The sequence below is a fragment of the Nomascus leucogenys genome, chromosome 15 (assembly GCF_006542625.1).
Source record: "Nomascus leucogenys isolate Asia chromosome 15, Asia_NLE_v1, whole genome shotgun sequence".
Classification (NCBI taxonomy): domain Eukaryota; kingdom Metazoa; phylum Chordata; class Mammalia; order Primates; family Hylobatidae; genus Nomascus; species Nomascus leucogenys.
In genome coordinates, this window is record NC_044395.1 from 64781615 (window position 1) to 64803254 (window position 21640).

General features: G+C 43.9%; 2 protein-coding genes across 2 annotated transcripts in view; one reads left to right on the forward strand and one right to left on the reverse strand.

The window, feature by feature from the left end:
• The window catches only part of RNF121 (ring finger protein 121), a 68381-nt gene extending 48048 nt beyond the window's left edge, over nucleotides 1-20333 (reverse strand). The window contains exon 1 of the mRNA XM_003254778.3: nucleotides 20189-20333. Within this exon, the coding sequence (XP_003254826.2) occupies nucleotides 20189-20251 (63 nt within the window). The 5' untranslated portion in view covers nucleotides 20252-20333. The remainder of the gene's footprint in view (nucleotides 1-20188) is intronic.
• A 531-nt stretch (nucleotides 20334-20864) lies between these two features.
• Nucleotides 20865-21640, forward strand: part of LOC100598272 (short transient receptor potential channel 2-like) — a 48328-nt gene continuing 47552 nt past the window's right edge. Inside the window, 2 exon segments of the mRNA XM_030829634.1 lie at nucleotides 20865-20946; nucleotides 21159-21330. The gene's annotated coding sequence lies outside the window, so the exon portion shown is untranslated.

Below are 21640 nucleotides of genomic sequence, written 5' to 3' on the forward strand. Positions count from 1 at the left end.
GCAGTGAAGTGAAAGTAGATGTTGGCTGTAACAGCTGCTGCAGCTGCTGTCTGCCCTTCACCCCCACCCCTCATCGGAAAGCACAACCTCCAGGCCAGCTGAGTTGATAGGCTTTTTTTTTTTTTTTTGGAGGCAGTTTCACTCTGTTGCCCAGGCTGGAGTGCAGTGGCGCAATCTCGGGTCACTGCAACCTCCATCTTCCAGGTTCAAGCGATTCTCGTGCCTCAGCCTCCCAAGTAGCTGGGGCTACAAGTGCACGCCACCACACCCGGCTAATTTTTGTATGTTTAGTAAAGATGGGGTTTCACCATGTGGACAAGGCTGGTCTCGAACTTCTGACCTCAAGTGATCCAACAGCCTCGGCCTCTCAAAGTTCTGGGATTACAGGCGTGAGCCACTGCACCTGGCCAAAAACCTTTTTAAATTAAACTTTTCAAATTTGGGAGCAACTAAGGTTGCTTCTTTGGTTCTTCAATTGCTATCCCATCAAATTCCTATTTTTCAGTCTGGCTTCCTCCCTATCTGGCCCTCCTCTCTCACTCTTTCCTATATGCACTGCAGCTTTCCATATACTCAAACTTTTTATCCATCTTTAAAGATCCAATCTAGGTGTCACCTCCTCCAGAATCTTTCAGAACAGAACTATCCTCTATGAACTCCCAAGGCCTTTACAGCCTGTACGGTTCATGTGCTGATTATATCTAAACATCTATAAAATCTCCCTTGAGTTTTTCATTGCCATAGTGCCTTAGTTCAGACTTTATGCCTTGCTCTTTCTCTAACAATTGCAGTGGCCTCCAAAATGATCTCCCCGACTCTTAACTTTGCCAGCACAGATTCATGACACAGCAGAAGCCACAGTGATCTTTATTAGACACACACCTGATTGCATCATCCTACTACTTTGACAAACTTTGATGACTTTCTATTGCCTTGGGGTTAAAGTTCAAACTCCTTAGTAGGACACACAAGGGACTTCATAATATGGCCCAACCAGCTATCTTATTTCACCACTCTCCACCAAATGGCTTACATTCCAGCCACACTGAACTATCTCTTTCATCCCTCAGTGCTTTCTTTGGCTGCTGCCGTCTTTTCTCTCTAGAATTCTCTACTCACCTTCACTCCTTCACTGCCCAGTTCCTTTTTTTTTTTTTTTTGAGACAGGTCTTACTTTGTCACTCAGGTTGTAGCGCAGTGGCTTGATTATAGCTCACTGCAGTCTCAACCTCCTGAGTAGCTAGGACTATAGGCACATGCCACCATGCCTGGGTAATTTTTGTATTTTCTGTAGAGATGAGGTCTCTACAAACTTCCGGGCTCAAGTGATCCTCCGGCGCTGGCCTCCCAAAGTGCTTGGATTACAGGTGTGAGCCACCATGCCTAGCCATATCATCCATTTTAAGTGAGAAATTCAATTATTGTTAGTATATTTAAAATAAGATGCAACCAGCCAGGCACGGTGGCTCAAGCCTGTAATCCTAACACTTTGGGAGACCAGGCAGGCGGATCACCTGAGGTCAGGAGGTTGAGACCACATGGGCAACATGGTGAAACCCCGTCTCTACTAAAAATACAAAAGTTAGCCAAGTGTGGTGGCGTATACCTGTAATCCCAGCTACTAGGGAGGCTGTGGCAGGAGAATTGCTTGAACCCAGGAAGCGGAGGTTGCAGCAACCCAAGATCATGGAATTGCACTCCAGCCTGGGCGACACAGTGAGACTGTCTCAAAAAAAAAAAAAAAAAAAAAAAAAAAAAGAGCCAGAGCACCTGTAATCCCAGCTATGTAGGAGGCTGAAGCAGGAAAACCACTTGAACCCGGGAGGCAGAGGCTGTGGTGAGCTGAGACCGTTCCACTGCACTCCAGCCTGGGTAACACAGGGAGACTCTGTCTCCAAAAACATAATAATAATAAATAAAATAAAATAAGATGCAACCATCTTATTTTAAATCATTTCCATCACTCTAAAAAAAAAAAAAAAAAACCTCATGCTCATTTACTAACTCCTCATTCCCATCCCCAAGCCCTGGTAACCATTAATTTCTTTTATACTGCTATATATTTGCCTTTTCTGGACCTTTCATACAAATGAATTCATTCAGCAGCTGAATCTGATAGCATATGCCTGTAAACCCAGCTACTCTGTGGAGGGTCAGAGGGGAAAATCTCGTGAGTCAGGAGTTACAGACCAGCCTGGGCAACACAGCAAGACCTTATCTCAAAAATAAATAAATAAATTCATTCATTGAGTATGTGATCTTTTGTGACTGTCTTCTTTCACTTATTAAAATGTTTTCAAGGATCACCCATCACCCATGTTATAGCACTTATCAGGAGTTCACTCCTTTTCTTACTAAATAATATTCCACTGTATAGCCAGACACATTTTATTTATCCTTTCATCAGATGATAGACATTTAGGTTATTTCTACTTTGGGGCTATTATGAGTAATGTTCCTATCCATACTTGTGTATAAGTTTCTGTGTGGATTTTTCTTTTCTTTTTTTTTTTTTTTAAAGACAGAGTCTTACTCTGTTGTGCAGGCTGGAGTGCAGTGGCACAAACATAGCTCACTGCAGCCTCAACCTCCTAGGCTCAAGTGATACTCCCACATCAGCCTCCCGAGTAGCAGGGACTACAGAAACGAGCCACCATGTCTGGCTATTTTTTATTTTCAGGGAAGATGGGGTCTCCCTATGTTGCCCAAGCTGGTCTTGAACTCCCGGGTTCAAGCGATCCACCCCTCAGCCTCCCAAAGTGCTGGGATTACAGGTGTAAGCCACTGGGCCCGGCCTTTTGCCCATTTTTTGCTAGGTTATTTTTTTTTATTATTGATGAGTTGTAAAAGCTCTTTATATGTTCTATAGACAAATACCTTATTAATATATGATTCGCAAGCAGTTTTTCCCATTTAGCCATCTTAGTGGATCTGAAACGGTTCAAGGATCATTTGAGTCTTATTCTTCTTTGTATTTCAGAGAACTAGCTCGTAATCTGGTATACTGTATGTGTTCAATAAATGACAGACAGATGTTAAGTAATAGTAACTGCTTTGGAAACAAGGATAAATGGCTTACTTGTTCAGCATCCCTTCCACACTTCACACTTAGTACTAGACACAAAGCAAATGCTTGGGAAATACTCAGACACTGAGTAATTCTCTCTTAATTCTCTCTTGAACAAACAGTGGGGATGATATTGCAGAAGAATCCAGAGGAACTGGGAAAGCCATCTGAAACAGCCAATGGCTGCTAAGTTTAAAAGTGACTCCTTTTGACACAGTGGCCATGTGGAAAAAAATTAAAAATCTTAAAAATAAATAAATAAAACTGATTCTTGGCCAGGCATGGTGGCTCATGCCTGTAATCTCAACACTTTGGGAGGCCGAGGCAGGAGGATCACTTGAGGCCAGGAGTTGGGAGACCTGCCTGGGTAACATAGCAAGACTCCATCTCTACAAAAAATTAACAAATTAGCCAGATGTGGTGGCACACACCTGTAGTCCCATATACTCAGGGGCTGAGGCAGGAGGATCACTTGAGCCCAGGAGGTTCAGACTGCAGTAAGCCATGATCACACCACTGCACTCCAGCCTGGGTGACAGAACGAGACCCTGTCTCAAAAAAAAAAAAAAAAAAAAAAAAGTGACTCTTCCTTATAAGAGAAATACTAACATAATCCCACTTGATCTTTAATAGCCAGCAGTAAATACTTTCCAAACTTAACACAGCATACAGCTAGGACTGAAGGAAGCTTTAGGGAGAAGGGAAAACCAAAGTTCACGGCTGGTAGTACCAGAATGCCTAGGTCAGTGGGGTAAGAAATATATCTACTATCTTTTCCTTCCTTCCTATTACTCAGTCTACAAACTTAATCCAGGTCCTTCAACCTCATGTACTTCTCAAGTCACTGTGTCACCCAAGTTCAAATCTTCTGGTGTCCTAATGCTGCCTGTGAAAGTAAGAACTCCTTAGTAGACTACACAATGCCCTCCACAGGAGCACTGAGAGTGAGCTCTTGGGACCACACAAGGCCATGACCTGACCTGACCCTTAGCTGTCTTTCCGGTTTTACCTTCCTCTGCTCCCAGCTCCTTTGGGACTTAACATATGCTCTCCTGCAGTATATATAATACACCAGAAATTATGTGCATTTTAGAATTAGATAAATTTGGAAGCCCTGGTGGGCTGGGATTACAGACATAAGCTACCGTGCCCGGCCAACCTAAGTTCTTTTTTTTTTTTTTTTTGAGACGGAGTCTTGCTCTGTCCACCAGGCTGGAGTGCAGTGGCACGACTTCGGCTCACTGCAAGCTGCGCCTCCCGGGTTCACGCCATTCTCCTGCCTCAGCCTCCCGAGTAGCTGGGACTACAGGCACCTGCCAACACGCCCGGCTAATTTTTTGTATTTTTAGTAGAGACGGGGTTTCACCGTGTTAGCCAGGATGGTCTCGATCTCCTGACCTCGTGATCTGCCCGCCTCGGCCTCCCAAAGTGCTGGGATTACAGGCTTGAGCCACCGTGCCCGGCCACCTAAGTTCTTAAAGCTCTTCTATAGCTAATCATCAGCTACAGATAAAAATCCAAACTCCTCAGCACAGCATATAAGGCCTTATGTGTCACCACATCTGCCTCCCTTACCAGTCTCCCTACTTTATCATTACTCCCCACCTTCTACTCTGAGGTTCCAGTAATACTAAACTGCATACAGTTCCCTGAAGGTGGCATTCCCTTTCTCACCTCCCATCTTGTACATGCTGCTCCTCCTGCCTAGAGCGCTCTTCTATTCTTTCTTTAGATGGTTAATTTCTAGTCACTTTCACACTCAGCTATGGTATCACTTCTAGGAGTCTTTTCTGATCCCTTGCCTGCCATTTTTGGTGTTCCCTGAAATCTCTGCTTCTTCCTATTCTAGCAATTATTACATCTGTTTACTTTACTAACTTTTCCACTACACCATGAGCAGCCTGAGAGCAAGGCCTATGTCTTTGTTATCTTTCACATCTAATGTAGTACCTTGGTAAATTCACAGTGTGTGACCAATCAATAAACAAGTGAACAGGATTCTCCCAACATACACGAGGCTGGCATAACAAATGACTTTATTATTATTTTAAAGCTGACAGCATTACCTTATTGACTTGTCACAGATAACAGCTGCATGGCAGAGCTAGGATAAAAAGCCAGATCTTCAGAGTCCCAGAACAATGTCCAAACCTCTCCCTGAGCTATAAGCTCATATTTCCAACTGCCTAATTAACATGGCACCTAATGGTACCATGGTGATGCCATTTACTCTAGTCAGAGCAAAAAATTCAAAAAAATATAAAAGCAGCTTGATTATTTTCTTTCCCTTACATCACATATCCAATCCACCAGCAAGTCCTGTAGGCTCTACTTCAAAACATATTCTAAATTTACCCACTTTTCTCCATTGTCTCTGCTATCCCTGCTATGGTCTGAATGTCTGTGTTCCCCAAAATTCACATGCTGAAACATAATCTCCAATGCAACAGTATTAAGAAGAGGTGGAGGGAACCTTTAGGAGGTGATTAGGTCGTGAAGGTGGAGACCTCATGAATGGGATTAGTGCCCTTACAAAAGTGGCTTTAGGGAGGCTGTGTGTCCCTTCTGCCATGTGAGGACACAGCAACAAGGAGCCCCCTTTGAAGCACAGAGCCCTTGCCAGACATCAGATCTGCTAGAACTTTGACTTTAGACTTCCCAGCCTCCAGAACTGTGAGAAATATATATATCTATGTGTGTGTGTACATATATATACATACACATATATATACACATATATATATACATACACATACATATATACACACATATATATATACATACACACATATATATATATATATATTTTGAAGACAGAGTCTCGCTGGAATGCAGTGGCACGATCTTGGCTCACTGCAACCTCCGCCTCCCAGGTTCAAGCGATTCTCCTGCCTCAGCCTCCCGAGTAGCCAGGATTACCGGCACCTGCCACCATGCCCAGCTAATTGTTTACATTTTTAGTAGAAATGGGGTTTCACCATGTTGGCCTGGCTAGTCTCAAACTCCTAGTCTCAAGTAATCCGCCCACCTCAGCCTCCCAAAGTGCTGGGATTACAGGCGTGAGCCACTGTGCACGGCCAAATTTCTGTTGTTTATAAATTACCCAGTCTAAGGTATTTTACTATAGCAGCCCAAAAGGACTAAAACACACCCCCCTGAATCCAAAACACTATCATCTCCCACCTGGACTATTACCATAACCTCCTAACCCTCTCATTGAGTAACCTCCTACAATCCATTCTCTCAAAGCAGCCAGAAAGATCTTTTTAAAAATGAAAATCAGCTCACATCACTCCCATTTTGAAACCCAATCAAAATCTTCTCATTGTCGGGCACAGTGGCTCACTCCTGTAATCCCAGCACTTTGGGTGGCCAAGGCAGGCGGATCACTAGGTCAGGAGATGGAGACCATCCTGGCTAACATGGTGAAACCCCGTCTCTGCTAAAAAATACAAACAAAAACAAAAACAAAAAAACAGCCGGGCATGGTGGCGGGCACCTGTAGTCCCAGCTACTCGGGAGGCTGAGGCAGGAGAATGGTGTGAACCCGGGAGGCGGAGCTTGCAGTGAGCCGAGATGGCACCACTGCACTCCAGCCTGGGCAACAGAGCGAGACTCAGTCTCAAAAAAAAAAAAAAAAAATCTTCTCATTACACTCTCAATAAAATTCAACATGTATCACAGCAGCTACAAAGCCTTATAAATCTGACCTTGCTAGACTCCCTGACCTCATACAGCACCATTTTTCCTTTGCTAACTATGATCTGTCGCACTGGCTTTCTTTTTGGTCCCAGGACGTGCCTTGCTCATTCCCATTAATTTGTACTTGCTTCTCCCTCCACTTGAAACATATCTGCTTCCAAATCTCGAAATTGCTAGGTCTTCACCATTCAGGTCTTGGTTCAAATAGCATTTCCTCAGAGGCTTTCCATAACCACCCTATTTAAAGTAGCCTTTCTCTTCTAGTCATCTTTATCACATTACATTACTTTTCTCAAAGCACTTGTCACCATCTGGAGTTATCCTGTTTATTTGTTATCTGCTTTACCACATTAGAAACTAAACCTAATATGAGCAAGGACCTCGGTTGTCTTGTTCACTGCTGAATTACTGGGACCTAGAAAAATGTTTGACACTGAAGTCACAAGTATTTGAAGAAGGAAATAATGAATAATTAATACAGACCACAAACTTAATGTTTACTGAATACATGAGTGAATGAATTAGGGAGAGAAATAAAGGGCAAAACATAAATAAGTGAAAGCACTGCTATGTAACATTTTTATAGCTGCTCACTTTTCTCCACCCTATTGTCTTTGCTCAAGCTCAGGTCCCCATCATCTCGCTCCTAAACTACTGCAGTATCTCCTAACTGATTTATTCTCCTTTTTGCAACCTGATCCCTCCAAAAGTAACTTCCAAACTTCAGTTAGACTTGGTCATTCTGAGACAGAGATCTAAACATGTTACTCCTCTGCTCAAGACTCTTCAGTGGCTCTCTACAGCCCAGGCTTTTTAGCACTCACTCACTGCTATCCCCTTATGTTTAACCTAAATTCCAGTCATACAGAACTTCGTACAGTTCCTAGAATATTCCACGCTGTTTAACATCTCCAAGCCTTGCATATCTTTTCATTTTGCTGGACCACTCACTCTTCCTTACCTCACTGATTTTGACTATTGCACTCAAACTTAATCCTCAAGAACAAACTCAAAACATCTTCTCCATTAAGTCTTTAAGGATTCCAGAAGCAGAGTTAATCACTCCCTCTTTTGTGTCATCACAGTACTTAACACATGCTGACACCATACTACAACCATCTGTTCCCATGTCTGGTTTACTTCATGGGACTATTAATCTCCTGAGAGCAGGAGCCACATTTTCATCTTTGTGTCCCCAGCACAGTATCTAGCATATATCAGAACTCAATAATTGGTGACTGAAGGAATGAATAAATGTATCCAAACTCCTCAGCCTGGCATTCAAAAATCAACCTCATGTTGGCCCCAACCTACCTTTTTCAATTTAGCTCTTACTCTTCTCTTATTTGCTAATCACAAATACATCCTCATTTCTCAACATTTACCTTGGGCGTTCATTCCTAATGCTCTAATGAAATTCAAATCATCCGGCCGGGCGCGGTGGCTCACGCTTGTAATCCCAGCACTTTGGGAGGCCGGGGCGGGCGGATCACAAGGTCAGGAGATCGAGACCACGGTGAAACCCCGTCTCTACTAAAAATACAAAAAAACTAGCCGGGCGTGGTGGCGGGCGCCTGTAGTCCCAGCTACTCGGAGAGGCTGAGGCAGGAGAATGGCGTGAACCCGAGAGGCAGAGCTTGCAGTGAGCCGAGATTGTGCCACTGCACACTCCAGCCTGGGCGACAGAGCGAGACTCCGTCTCAAAAAAAAAAAAAAAAAAGAAATTCAAATCCATGAAGGCCGAACTCAAATGGCTCCCTCTCCAAGAAGTCTTCCCTAGCCATAGCGATGAGAGGGTACTTCCACTACAATACTTTCTTTTTTTTCTACTGGAAAAAACATTTAGTACTTCTTATTTTAGAATTATGGCCACTATCTTTCCAACTGGACTACATGTCTTACTTTTCTAACTAGACTGTAAATTCCCTGAACGCAAGAAACATGGTTTTCTCTCAACCCAAATCCCTAACATAGTGACTTGCACAAAGCATGCGGTTATCGGTAAATATATCATTAGTGAGGAATCGTATGCTTAAGGATTAGAGATTTCATGCCTTTATTCCTTTATACATATGCTTTTACCTTGGCCTAAAGTGGCCTCCTATCCACATGGTAAACTTTTAAGAATCAGCCTAAATGCCATACCCTATCGGAAGTGTTCTTTAATGCTCCCAAATAGACTTAGGCACTCCTTCTTCTGCACACCTGTGGTATCCTGTACATAATTTATAACTCTACTCATCATACTATATTGTCATTATCACTTGATGGGTTCCTCTCCCAACTAGACCATAACTTCTTTAGAGCAGAGATAGTCTCTTTGTCCATTTATTAATTCCCAAGACTAAAAAGAGTACCTGGCATAATTAAGTGCACAATAAATATATAGTGACTTTTGAAAATAGTGAATCCAGGCCGGGTGCGGTGGCTCAGGCCTGTAATCCCAGCACTTCGGGAGGCCGAGGTGGGTGGATCACGAGGTCAGGAGATCAAGATCATCCTGGCTAACACAGTGAAACCCCGTCTCTACTAAAAATACAAAAAAATTAGCCGGGCGTGGTGGCGGGCACCTGTAGTCCCAGCTACTTGGGAGGCTGAGGCAGGAGAATGGCGTGAACCCCGGGGGGCAGAGCCTGCAGTGAGCCGAGATCACGCCACTGCACTCCAGCCTGGGCGACAGCGAGACTGTGTCTCAAAAAAAAAAAAAAAAAAGAAAGAAAGAAAATAGTGAATCCATGTCATAGTGTATACCAGCAATAGTGTACACTATAACATGAAGACATGAGGTTGTATCAGCAGGTTCAAATCCTACCTCCACTTACAAGCTGTGTGACCCTGAATAAATTACTTTTCTGTGTCTCAGTTTTTCTCATCTGGAAAATTAAGATCATAACAGTATTAAAATAGAATTAGCTTTTCCTCTTCCAGTAAGCAGCCTAAGATGATCTGTGAAAATGGTTGGCTATTAACTTGACCCAGAACACCCCACAAAATCATGCAAATCAAGATATTAAAATCTTCAAATTCACTTTAAGGAGACTCAAGAAACTGCCCAGGCCATGGGGGTGGAGGGAAGTTGGGGGGGGGGGCGGGCGGGCAATGCAAATCCAAAAAGCCACAAAGTATCTGAAAGATGTCACTTTATAGAAGCCATGTAAGCCATTCCATTGTTACAACTGTGGAGTGAGTAAGTGTGCCTAAGCCAAACAGTGAGGCTGGGCACAGGGTTGGTGGCCCAAAAAGAGTGAATTTTTGCTGCACATGCTTAAAAATGCAGAGTAATGCTGAACTTAACAGTTTAGATGAGCCAGGCGCGGTGGCTCACACCTGTAATCCCAGCACTTTGGGAGGCCAAGGTGGGCAGATCACCTGAGGTCAGGAGTTCAAGATCAGCCTGGCTAATATGGTAAAACTCCATCTCTACAAAAATACAAAAATTAGCCGGGCATGATGGCGGGTGCCTGTAATCCCAGCTACTGGGGAGGCTGAGGTGGGGGAATCGCTTGAACTCGGGAGGCAAAGGTTGCAGTGAGCCGAGATCGCACCATTGCACTCCAGCCTGCGCAACAGAGCGAGACTCCGTCTCAAAGAAAAAAAAAAGAGTTTAGATGTATTAATAGATTATCTGGTCATCGAACATATCCAAGTGCATGAAGAACCCAAGATGCACTGCCATATTTATAGAGCTCAAAACCAAATTAACCTATACATGAGCTCACCTACCACACTGAGATGATCCTACCAAAAAGGAAAAAATTGTTCCTTAACCAGAAGAGGTGGTTGCACAGAAGAAAAAGATCCCAGAAGAAATGGATGAAACAAAAACTTATGGTAGGAGAATAAATTCAGGATAAAGTAAATTCAAATAAAAGGTTTCTTAAAAGAATTAAGGCTGGGAGCGGTGGCTTACGCCTGTAATCCCAGCACTTTGGGAGGCTGAAGTAGGCGGATCACCTGAGATCGGGAGTTCGAGACCAGCCTGACCAACATGGAGAAACCACATCTCTACTAAAAACACAAAATTAGCCAGGCGTGGGGGCACATGCCTGTAATCCCAGCTACTCAGGAGGCTGAGGCAGAAGAATCACTTGAACCCAGGAGGTGGAGGTTGTGGTGAGCAGAGATCTACCACTGCACTCCGGCCTGGGCAACAAGAGTGAAACTCTTGTCTCAAAAAAAAAAAAAAAAAAAAATTAAGAGATTACACATGTAAAATGCTTACTTTACTGCCTGGCACATAGTATGCACTACAAAAGTTAGCTATTCCTGTTATTAAAATAGGAGAAAAGACTTTTCGCAGGGCACTAAATGACAAGCTCAGAGGTAGTTAGGCTCAATCCTATGGGCAACGGGGAGTAAAATGTTACATGAGGCTTCTAAGTAACAGAGTGCATTGAGTTATTGATAACACCCTGTGAAAGGAGGACAAAATGAACAGAAACCTTGGCAGGGATTGTGCTCTCTGCTTCCCCTTTCCCCAGTCTCTCCCTAGCCGCCCGGGGCCAAAAGCCCCATGGCCATGATCCAGCATCCTCTTGGGAAAGCTGCACTTTAGAGGGAACTTATGAGTTTATGTTTACCTACAGATTTTTCTCTGAGGAGTAGAGGTAACAAATGACTTCAAGGGAAAACACAAAGAAATAACATGGAGATGAGGAATGACACAAGATGGATTATATTGGGTTGCCTTCCATGGAGTAAGATTTCAGACCAAATAAAGCCAGGAGTACTGGGCCTACATCCCCCAGAGGCATTCTCTGGCAGTGTTTGTGCCATGGCAAGTCAGAGATGCAAAGAAGCAGAATCTGGGAAGGTACGATGAGGACTAAAAAGTTGAAGCAATACAGAAATAAGAATCTAATCCAATCTGAAGGACACTCCGACAGAGGCATTCAAAGGAGGAATAGGCTGACCATGGAATGATTAGTTTGCTATCATTAGAGGGGTTCACATACACACTGGTGTCCATATTCTGGGGATGTTCAACATGGGTGGATGGACTAGATTTAAGATTCAGTTTCAAATACAAAATTAGCTGGGCGTGGTGGCAGTGTCTGTAATCCCAGCTACTCCAGAAGCTGAGGCAGGAGAATCACTTGAACCCAGGAGGCGGAGGTTGCAGTGAGCCAAGATCGCACTCCAGCCTGGGCAAACAGAGCGAGATTCTGTCTCAAAAAAAATAAAATAAATAAATAAATAAAAAATAAAAATAAAAATAATAAAAAATAAAAATTCAAGTTCAACAAATATTTAAATAACTACTCCATGCTAGCTACTGTGCAAGATTAGGTGCTGAAAATACAGAGATGAAAAAATGATAAGGTGCAGTCCCCTCAAGGAGTTCCCTGCCTAATGGAAAAGACAATACGACATGGTAAGTGCTGACGGAAATCTGTACAGGGAGCTATGGGAGCAGAAAGCAGTGCCGATGACTCACTGATAAGGAGCAATTTGGCATTAATTTAAATGAATTCAATGAAAATATTTCATAGGAAGTTTATAAACAAATACTGATAGGGGCTATTGTATTATTTCCAGAACAGATAGTACGCATGCCAGTCAACCTTTGCGATTTAGTCAACATTCCCTTTATCCTTAACAGAATCCACACCTACAAGCATTCTCATTTACTCAATAAATATATTGATATGGGCTATGTGCCAAGCACTGGGCAAGGCACTGAGGAATGTACAAAAATGAGAAAAATAGTCCCTGCATTCAAAGAATTAAAACATTCCTCTTCATCTTTCCTTCCTCTCTCTCCTAACCCCTTTACTGACCGAATGACATCTTAAATTCCTTCTGGAAGTAGATGTGTTATTAAGTCATAATAAAAAGTGACCTGAAAAAGGCTAGGCACAGTGGCTCACACCTGCAATCCCAGCACTTTGGGAGGCTGAGGCGGGTGGATCACGACGTCAGGAGACCGAGACCATCCTGGCTAACATGGTGAAACCCCGTCTCTACTAAAAATACAAAAAAAAAAGTAGCCAGGCGAGGTGGCAGGCACCTGTAGTCCCAGCTACTCAGGAGGCTGAGGCAGGAGGATGGCGTGAACCCAGGAGACAGAGTTTGTGGTGAGCTGAGATCGCGCCACTGCACTCCAGCCTGGGTGACAGAGCAAGACTCCGTCTCTTAAAAAATAAGAAAGTGACCTGAAAAAAAAGCAAGGGTGAGCTGGGGGTGGCAGGTATTGGAATGGGAATTCAAATGGGAATCTGCCAGGGTATCTGCCAGAGCATGAGGTTTTGACTGAATTCCAAAGTCAAAGGTGATGGAATAAGAGGTTACATGTAAGCCTTTTTGTCTACTCCTTCCCCATCACCATTTTTAATTGTCATTCCAATGTTAATTATTAGCACAGATTATTAAGAATAATTATAGGCCAGGCGCGGTAGCTTATGCCTATAATCTCACGCCTATAATCCCAGCACTTTGGGAGGCCAAGGCAGGCGGATCACGAAGTCAGGAGATGGAGACCGTCCTGGCTAACACGGTGAAACCCTGTCTCTACTAAAAATACAAAAAAGTAGCCGGGTGTGGTGGCACGCACCTGTAGTCCCAGCTACTCAGGAGGCTGAGGCAGGAGAAACACTTGAACCCAGGAGGCAGAGGCTGCAGTGAGCCAAAGTCACGCCACTGCACTCTCCAGCCTGGACGACAGAGAGACTCCGTCTCAAAAAAAAAAAAAAAAATTATGTCTTCATTCATTCATTCAGTCATTCACTAGTATTTACGGAGTACCTCATGAGAGGTATAAGAAACATGGCCAAAATAAAACTCTGGGATCCAAGTCTTTCAAAGCTGCAAGAGATCTCAAAAGTCACCTAGTCCAAACCTATCATTTCACAGATAAAAAACTGAGGTACAGAGGGACTGGAATCTTTCCTGAGTTCACATATTTAAACATTTATTGAGTCATACTCTATGCCAGGCACAAAGGATATAGGAATGAATAGGCCTTCCTTTCGAGGAGAACACAGTCTGGTGGGAAAGACAAATACCATGACTCCAGTTAAACACCTCCGGAAAGGAAGACCCAAATGTACATAATGGAAATGTCTAGCGTAGAACAGGATGGACAGTATAGAGTATTCATATTGCCCATTGTGGTTAACAGCACAAGCACTGAAGTAGTCTTGGATTTGAACCCCAGTTCTGTCATTTACCTGGCTGTATAACATTGGGCAAGTTACTTAAATTCTCTATGCCTCATCTTCCACACCTATAGAATGAGATAATAATAATAGTACATATCTTATAAGGTTATGGTATTAAATTAGATAATGAATCTAAGGGCTGGGCACAGCGGCTCATGCCTGTAATCCCAACACTTTGGGAGGTCAAGGCGGGAGGATTGCTTGAGTCCAGGAGTTCAAGACCAGTCTGAGCAACATGGTGAAACTCTGTCTCTACAAAAAATTAGCCAGGCATGGTGGTGCACACCTGTGGTCCCAGCTACTTGGCAGGCTGAGGTGGGAGAATCACTTGAGCCTGGGAGGCCGAGGTTGCAGTGAGCAAAGATCACTCTACTGCACTCCAGCCTGAGTGACAGAGCAAGACTATCTAAAAAAAAAAAAAAAGAATAAATTTAAAGCACTTGGCACAGGACTAGGCACAGAATAAGTAATCTGTATTATTTCACCCTCAGCACTCTTTTCTGCTAAGCCCTGGCCTCAGAATCCTTCTCGACACAGGCTTCTAAGCATCTATGATCAGGTGGCTGTCTCTGAGATAAAACAAATCTGCTATTCCTAGTCTAGAATATGAGCCCACTGTTTACTACCCTATGGCTTTTTCCCCACTACACTTGCCACCACTCATTTTACATGCCTAAAAAAAATTCGGAGGTAGTCAGATATCCAAGTCTAAACTTCAGTCACATATGCCTTGATCCCTCAGTAAGATATTGGCTTGGACCAAAAATCTCTAGAGAAGAAAATCCCTGGCAACAAGGAACATTTACTAAATGTCTATAGGGAGAGAACCACAGGAGAAAGAACAAACAAACAAACAAAAAACCAGTGATTACTGCTTGAAGAAGCAAGGGATGGGAACTTCCACAGTCTGCCCGCTGGGGGTTTACCAACCTAGCTGGGAAGAGGAGATGTAACACTGACTGCCACTTCCTCCTCGATGTGCCCACTGCACCCACCCCACTATCACAGCACCTGTGACATATTTTGCATGTACTTATCACTCTTTCTCTACCCATATCAGTCTGTGAACTCTCTGAGGGCAATTATCACACTTTATCCATCTTGGTATTATCAGGCACACCAAAGTGCCTGGCACACAGATGTTTCAGAAGTTTGAAGACTAAGTTGAGAAATGAGGGAACAAACTTAAACAGAGAAAACCATAAAAGGCAGGGGGAAAAGGTATCAGTGTAGATCGGAATAGTCCAAGAAGCCAAGCGAGCTAGAACTTTAAAGGGAAGGTGTAATTTCAAAAGGCAATAAGGGAAAAGAAAGGTATTCTAGGCAGACTGGACAGCACCAAAAAACCCTGGCAGTAATTAGAAACAGTACATAGAGTGCTAGAGCCAGAAAGAGCTAGAGACGATTTCATCCAATAATCCATTTCTCATGGGGATGTCATAAACATTTAATAAAAAAGCATATACCACTAGGCAGAAGAGCTGGCATATCACAAACATTCACTAAATGGTAGCTATCATACTACTAATCAAAAACAATGATTATCAAATACTTATTGGGTGCCTACTGTATGCCAGGAACATGCAGAGTGAAAAGAAAACAATGGTGAGCAAGATACACTTGGACTCTGCTCTCTCACAAAGCTTACAGTCTAGTGAGGAAGGCAGACAATTTCATAATGCTTGGTGGGGCTGGCTAGGCAAAGCACAAGCGGGCTGAGGGAGCATAAAGTGGGGTCACCCAATCAGTGGACTATAACAGAAAAATCCTTGGTTTTCAAAGGGTGGCTTCAAGCACCTTAGGCGTTCTGTTGAATCCATTCAAGGACAAGGCTTCAGAGTTAGATTTTGTTTGAATAAAAGGTTTCATGACTAAATAAAGGTTTAAAAACCACCAGTCTAGTCCAATCTTCTCCTTTAACAAGAGCAAAACAGGGCCAAAGAGAGGTAAATTATTCACTTGAGGCAATAATATTAATACCTCAAGTTAGCTGCAGGCTGGGATACCCGCTTTGAACTCTGGCTTGAGCTGGAAACTCCTCACTGATCTGCATGATTTCACATCATTTTGGCAGACAAAAAGGACTTGGAAGTGGACACATCCAGATTCACAGGCACTAGCCAGGCAATGCCCTGGCTGGCCCTAATGGGTATTGAAGTGCTTTTCTACCTTAATTCCCAAGCTAGCTTTCTGTGCCAAAAGGATGCATCTAATTCCTCTCAGAGGTTGGTTAGCCTCCCCTTTGAGGAGGAAATCACTAGCTCCAGGAGTAGATTGGCTTTTGGGTGGCCTAACTGGTACCCACATCTTATCCTACTAGCATCTCAAGCATGCTGTACTTTGGCAGGCTGAGAGACAGAACTGACCTTAGGCAGTCATCATGGCCAGTTTAATACCTGACCTGAGCTAGCTAGGCCCATCTCTCCTCTCCCTAACTACCAACAGGCTAATCATTTCTCCTGAAAAGGGGTTCAGCAGAATCCACCAGTTATCAGTAAGTTAAAGGACCTGTATGGAAAAACCAATATTCTTTTGGTTAACCCTCATTTTGATCCCCTCAGGGATGAAATGCTGCTTTATGTTTTGAAAATGGAACTTTTATACACAAAGAAAAGAGTTTGGGTCTTTAAAATGAAGGGAAACAAACACTCTGGAATCTGGAAACGTGGGTTTAAATCTTTGTGACACCACTTGGTGGTCTCAAGACCCTTGGCATATCTCAAATCCTCTGAACCTCAGCTTCCTCAATCACAAATAGGGAATACTAATAAAACCTTCCTCACAAATGTGAGATTCAAAATGCTCTTTTGAATCACAGCCACTTATCAAATATATGGTATCAATTTTTACACAAGATGATTAAGGCTATACAATTTTAAAGTACCCACCCCCTAGAGCACAAATAGTGGAGTAAGAAATGGAACCCAAGTGCTCAGTATAGCATGGGCTAAGCTCCGTATAGCATAGGCAGGCCTGGATCAGAAGCTGTACTTCCCCACTCACAAACTGTGGAATCCTAGGAAAGTTCCTTAATCTCTCTAGCCTCAGTCTCATTTATAAAATGGGGTTAACTCCATCTAATTCACAGGCCTACTGTTAATAATAAATGAGATGATGCAGGTAAAGGGTTTTAAACAGAGGCTGGTGTATGGTAAGAGCTGAATAAATAGTAGCCTTTTCTACTGGTAGCTCTTTTCCTAAACCCTCTTTTCTATTCATCCCTCTAAAGGAAGAAGCCATTAGGAAAGCCTAAATTACGTCTCAACTCCTAAATTACGCCTCAACTTCTAGAGAAAGTATTAATGAAACCAGACAAAAAAGGAGAAAAGGAATATGAATGAATGCTATTCCAGACTACGTATCATGCTAATGGCATCTAATACTGGAAAACATAGGTATAATATCCTGAATGTACACAGCGTGTACCTTCTTTCCAAAGAAGTAGAAAAGTACACCAACTCCATCTTAGCCAGGCTACCCATTACCCAATTATAATCTCGGCTCCACATTAGAGTCTATCAATCAAACAGAAAGTGCTACACAGGGGGCAAGATTAATGCCACATGTAAACCACTGCTCTTTTGTAAAGCCAACCTTTTTCAGCTCATACCCATCTCTATCATAAAGACTTTACTGACTCCCCCAGCTGACTCAAGTGCTTGATCTCTTGTGCCCCACTGCATTTGTTACACGCCTCCATTACAGCAATTATCTAGTACTATAATACGCTATTTGCATGTCTCTTCACTCGACTGTAAATTGGTAAAGATCCTGTCTTACTCATCTTTGAATTATCAGTGCAAGACACATGGTAGACCCCGTAATTACATATTAAAGATGTATTTCACCTGCTCTTTCACAAGCTAAGGCTGCAAAGAAACAGCTGGGGAGACATTAGTAGAAACAAATACAAACTAAGGTCTGCCAGACCAGACCTCTGTTATTTTTGGAGCTTGAAGGGATGACTGTTCCTGCTTCTCAGAGCTTACTTTCTCAAACATACAACAACAAAAAAGATAGAACCAGTCCACACGGAATTTCCAGACAACAGATTATACCTTTTCTCAGGAAATGAAACAAGTAACAAGGTTTCTGGAATAAATGCTAGTGGTTTCATATGAAGTTAACTTCTATGCATGATACTCTGTAAAGTCTATTATACTACTAGAAGCTCTTAAGTCCTTAAAACAATAAAGAAAAGCTAAGAAACAAAAATGAAAAATGTCTTAATGAAAATGTTATTTTCTTAGCTGGACGCAGTGGCTCACATCTGTAATCCCAGCACATTTGGGAGGCCAAGGCCGGCGGATCACCTGAGGTCGGGAGTTCGAGGTCAGCATGACCAACATGTAAAAACCCTGTCTCTACTAAAAATACAAAAAATCAGCCGAGCGTGGTGGTGCATGCCTGTAATCCCAGCTACTCAGGAGGCTGAGGCAGCAGAATCGTTTGAACCCAGAAAGCAGAGGTTGTGGTGAGCCGAGATTGCAATACTGCACTCCAGCCTGGGCAACAAGAGCGAAACTCCATCTCAAACAAAAAAAAAGAAAGAAAGAAAATGTTATTTTCTCCTCTGCCAAAACTTCTGCTCTTTATCTCAATGAACCCTGACATACGTAACTACAGCTTTGAGAGATACTTGTCTCAAGGGAGAGCCCATGACTAACAAACCATAAATGAGAACTTCAATACAGTATTTACCCTTTCCAAAGTATCTTCAAATATATCTCATTGAACCACAGCCAATTGTAATCACAGAAATGTAAAAGCTAGAAGGGGTCTTGGAGGTCATTTCCACAACCACTCCACCTAACCAACCAACCGGTATCCAAACACCTGTAGTCTCTAGTGATTGGGAGGTAGAAGACTACAACACTTCTTTAACAATTCCCCTGCTGTGATCACCTGTCAGTTTCTCAGTCCCTTCCTCCCACCTTAATGATCTCAATCAGGTAATCCAACTCCTCCAACTCATCCCACCACCAGGCAACAGTCATTGCTTCCCAAGTCCACTTCTCCCTTTCTCTGAACCTCATCTTCAATCATCCCCAATCCTCCCCACTCTTCTCACACCCAACACACAGCAAGGGGCCTCTAAGATTCTGACACCTCAGAGATCTCACTGGTTCTATCTCTGACAACCAGTCCCCTTCCTTCTATTTCTGTGATGTCTTTGTCCATATGCTGGCATGTGCAAGATCACAAACACCACTAGCTATCAATGTCTCTATGGTTTCAGAATCTTTTCACCTCTCTCTCTGCTTCTCTGCCCCGTCCCTTCATTCCTTTCACACTCAACATCTCCTTCCTCCTAGTGATTCCTTTAAGGACCACTGGTAATTTAATACCCCAGTCTTTAAATGCCTATTAGATAGGTAAAGGGAACATACAACCTCAAGGAGCTCACCTTCAAGGAACTCCTAAGTTTAGGAGAGGGAGACACTTATTTATCGTTTAAAACTCAGCGACTCCGGGAAGCCTTCCCTATCCCAAGCTGAAATGTTGCACACTTCTCAGTGCCACCATTATATCTCTAATGCAATGACTAGTCTTCTTGTCTGTCTCCCACCACTAGACTGTGGGCTCTTCAACGGAGGGGCCCCTTGTCTCCCTAGCACCTGGCCCAGGACCCGGAGCAAAAGTCATAATGTTTATTAAGTGAATAAATGCATGAATTCCGGCATACAATCATTTATTCATCCACTTGTTCCTTCATTCGTTGGCCAAAACTTTACTGAGCATGCATTAGATACAAAGTCTTAGAATGTAACGACAAATAAAACAGTTTCAACTTTAAGATAACTCAAAGCTATACTACTAGTGGATTAGCCCTCTTTCCCGGTCTGTGTCCCCAACCCCCACCCTAGGCTTAGACAGAGTCCTCTCCCACAGTGGAAGCCCAGCCTTCCCCTGCAGAAATTCACGCCCCTCCAACTCAAACTACCTCTTAGCCCTTCGGTCCTACCCTAAGACACCCAGCTAGTAATCACAAAATCTTAACACCCCCACCCCTCCGACCTCTCTCTCTGTCCTCCATCTCCACCCTTGAGGCTAATGCAAGTCTTCTACTCCCAAGGCCGCCTCGGAGTCCCCAAGTCAGGAGTGCCTCTGACTTCGCTCTCCACGCACCCGCCCCCTAGTCAGCTCCTTCCCTCTCAGGGTCTTTCCCTTCTCTCCTAAGACCCTCACCTCCCGATACCTCACTGCCCCTCCCCTCAGTCTCAGGTTGAGTCTCTCCTCGTCTCTCAACTCCGCTTACCTCATCCAGCTCCCGTTCCCCAGCAGCACCACCTCCAACCTCCACCTCCACCACTGCCGCCATCTTCACGGCTCGCCCCCTCACCGCAGTCCCCGCGCGAGACAGCTGCTTCCGCCGCTCAAGTGCTCCTAGCCAATCGGCGGCTCGGACTCCAGCAGAGGGGGCGGGGCACCAAAACAGGCGGAGGCTGTCAGGGATCAGGAGGTTATCTACCTGCTGCATGTTTCAGGATCAAGGAGAGAGGAGTCCCGTGCCCTTGCAAGCTTCAGCAAGGGAGCGTCCTTGGAAAATGAGAAACTTGAATCGCATTATTTTCAGTGCAACTATTTAACCAGTTCTCCCCTTTGGAGAGCCAAATGGGAGAGTTCCTAAACGGGCAACTTTCGCGACGCTCCCTCAGCTGGGCTCCACGGAGCGAGACGTGGGGACTAGGAACTACGTTTCCCAAGCTGCACTGAGGCTGACCCGGAAGTTTAAGTTCCGCTCCCTCCACGAAAGAGTTGTAGTGAGTGAAAATAGACATTAAAACACACGCAAATGTATTTTCCGGGCTGCAGCACCTGCCCTCTTGCCTCGGTAGGAATCATTTTCAAAAACAGCAGCTTCTTGAAGCCCCAGAACGCATTCCTGTGCTACGGAAGACGGAAGAGTGGCTCTCGGGGTCAGAAGGCGAAGGTCAGAAGGCCGAATTGGCGGGAGAATAAGTTGGTGTTCCGAGATCTGAGGCAACGGTGGCTCCTCGAGGTCCACGGTCCCGGGTGAGGGGCGTTGGGGTTTGTTGATGGGGAGGGGAGTGGCCGAGAGGGAGGAGGGGTGGCCATCAAGGAAATGAACTGAGCAGCCTGTTCCCGATGAGCCGTGAAAGCAGCGGTGCCTCCCAAGGTCAAGCAATCCTCCTGCCTCGGCCTCCTGAGTAGCTTGGACTCCGGGCACACGCCACCACATCTGGCTAATTTTTTTTTTTTTTTAGAGATGGGATTTCGCCATGTTGCCTAGGCTGATCTTGAACTCCTGGGCTCAAGATATCCACCCTCCTCGGCCTCCCAATGTGCTGGGATTACAGGCGTGAGCCACCATGCCTGGCCCGAGTGTTCATTGATGATGAGAGATGGGCTTTTTGCATCAAATCACAAAAATATACTGTGAGTTTCTTCAAAACAGAGACTATGTTTTGCTTATTTTTATTATTTTTATATCTCCAAAATCTAGCAGAAAAGGAAAGATTTTTGTGTGCCCAGTGAGTTCCTGTAGTGGGAATAGTGAGCTTTAATTAATCTGAGCCCTAGAGAGGAGACTCAGGACTCATCCTTTATTCTTCTGTCTTTGAAGCCTTAGCCCCATCCTGGCTGTGGCCTGTGAGGACTGCTTGATGTTTAGATGGCATTCACTAAGAGTTTGTTACTGCTATTGCTGCAATCTACCCCATTTTGAATGCTTTATGACTGTGAGCCC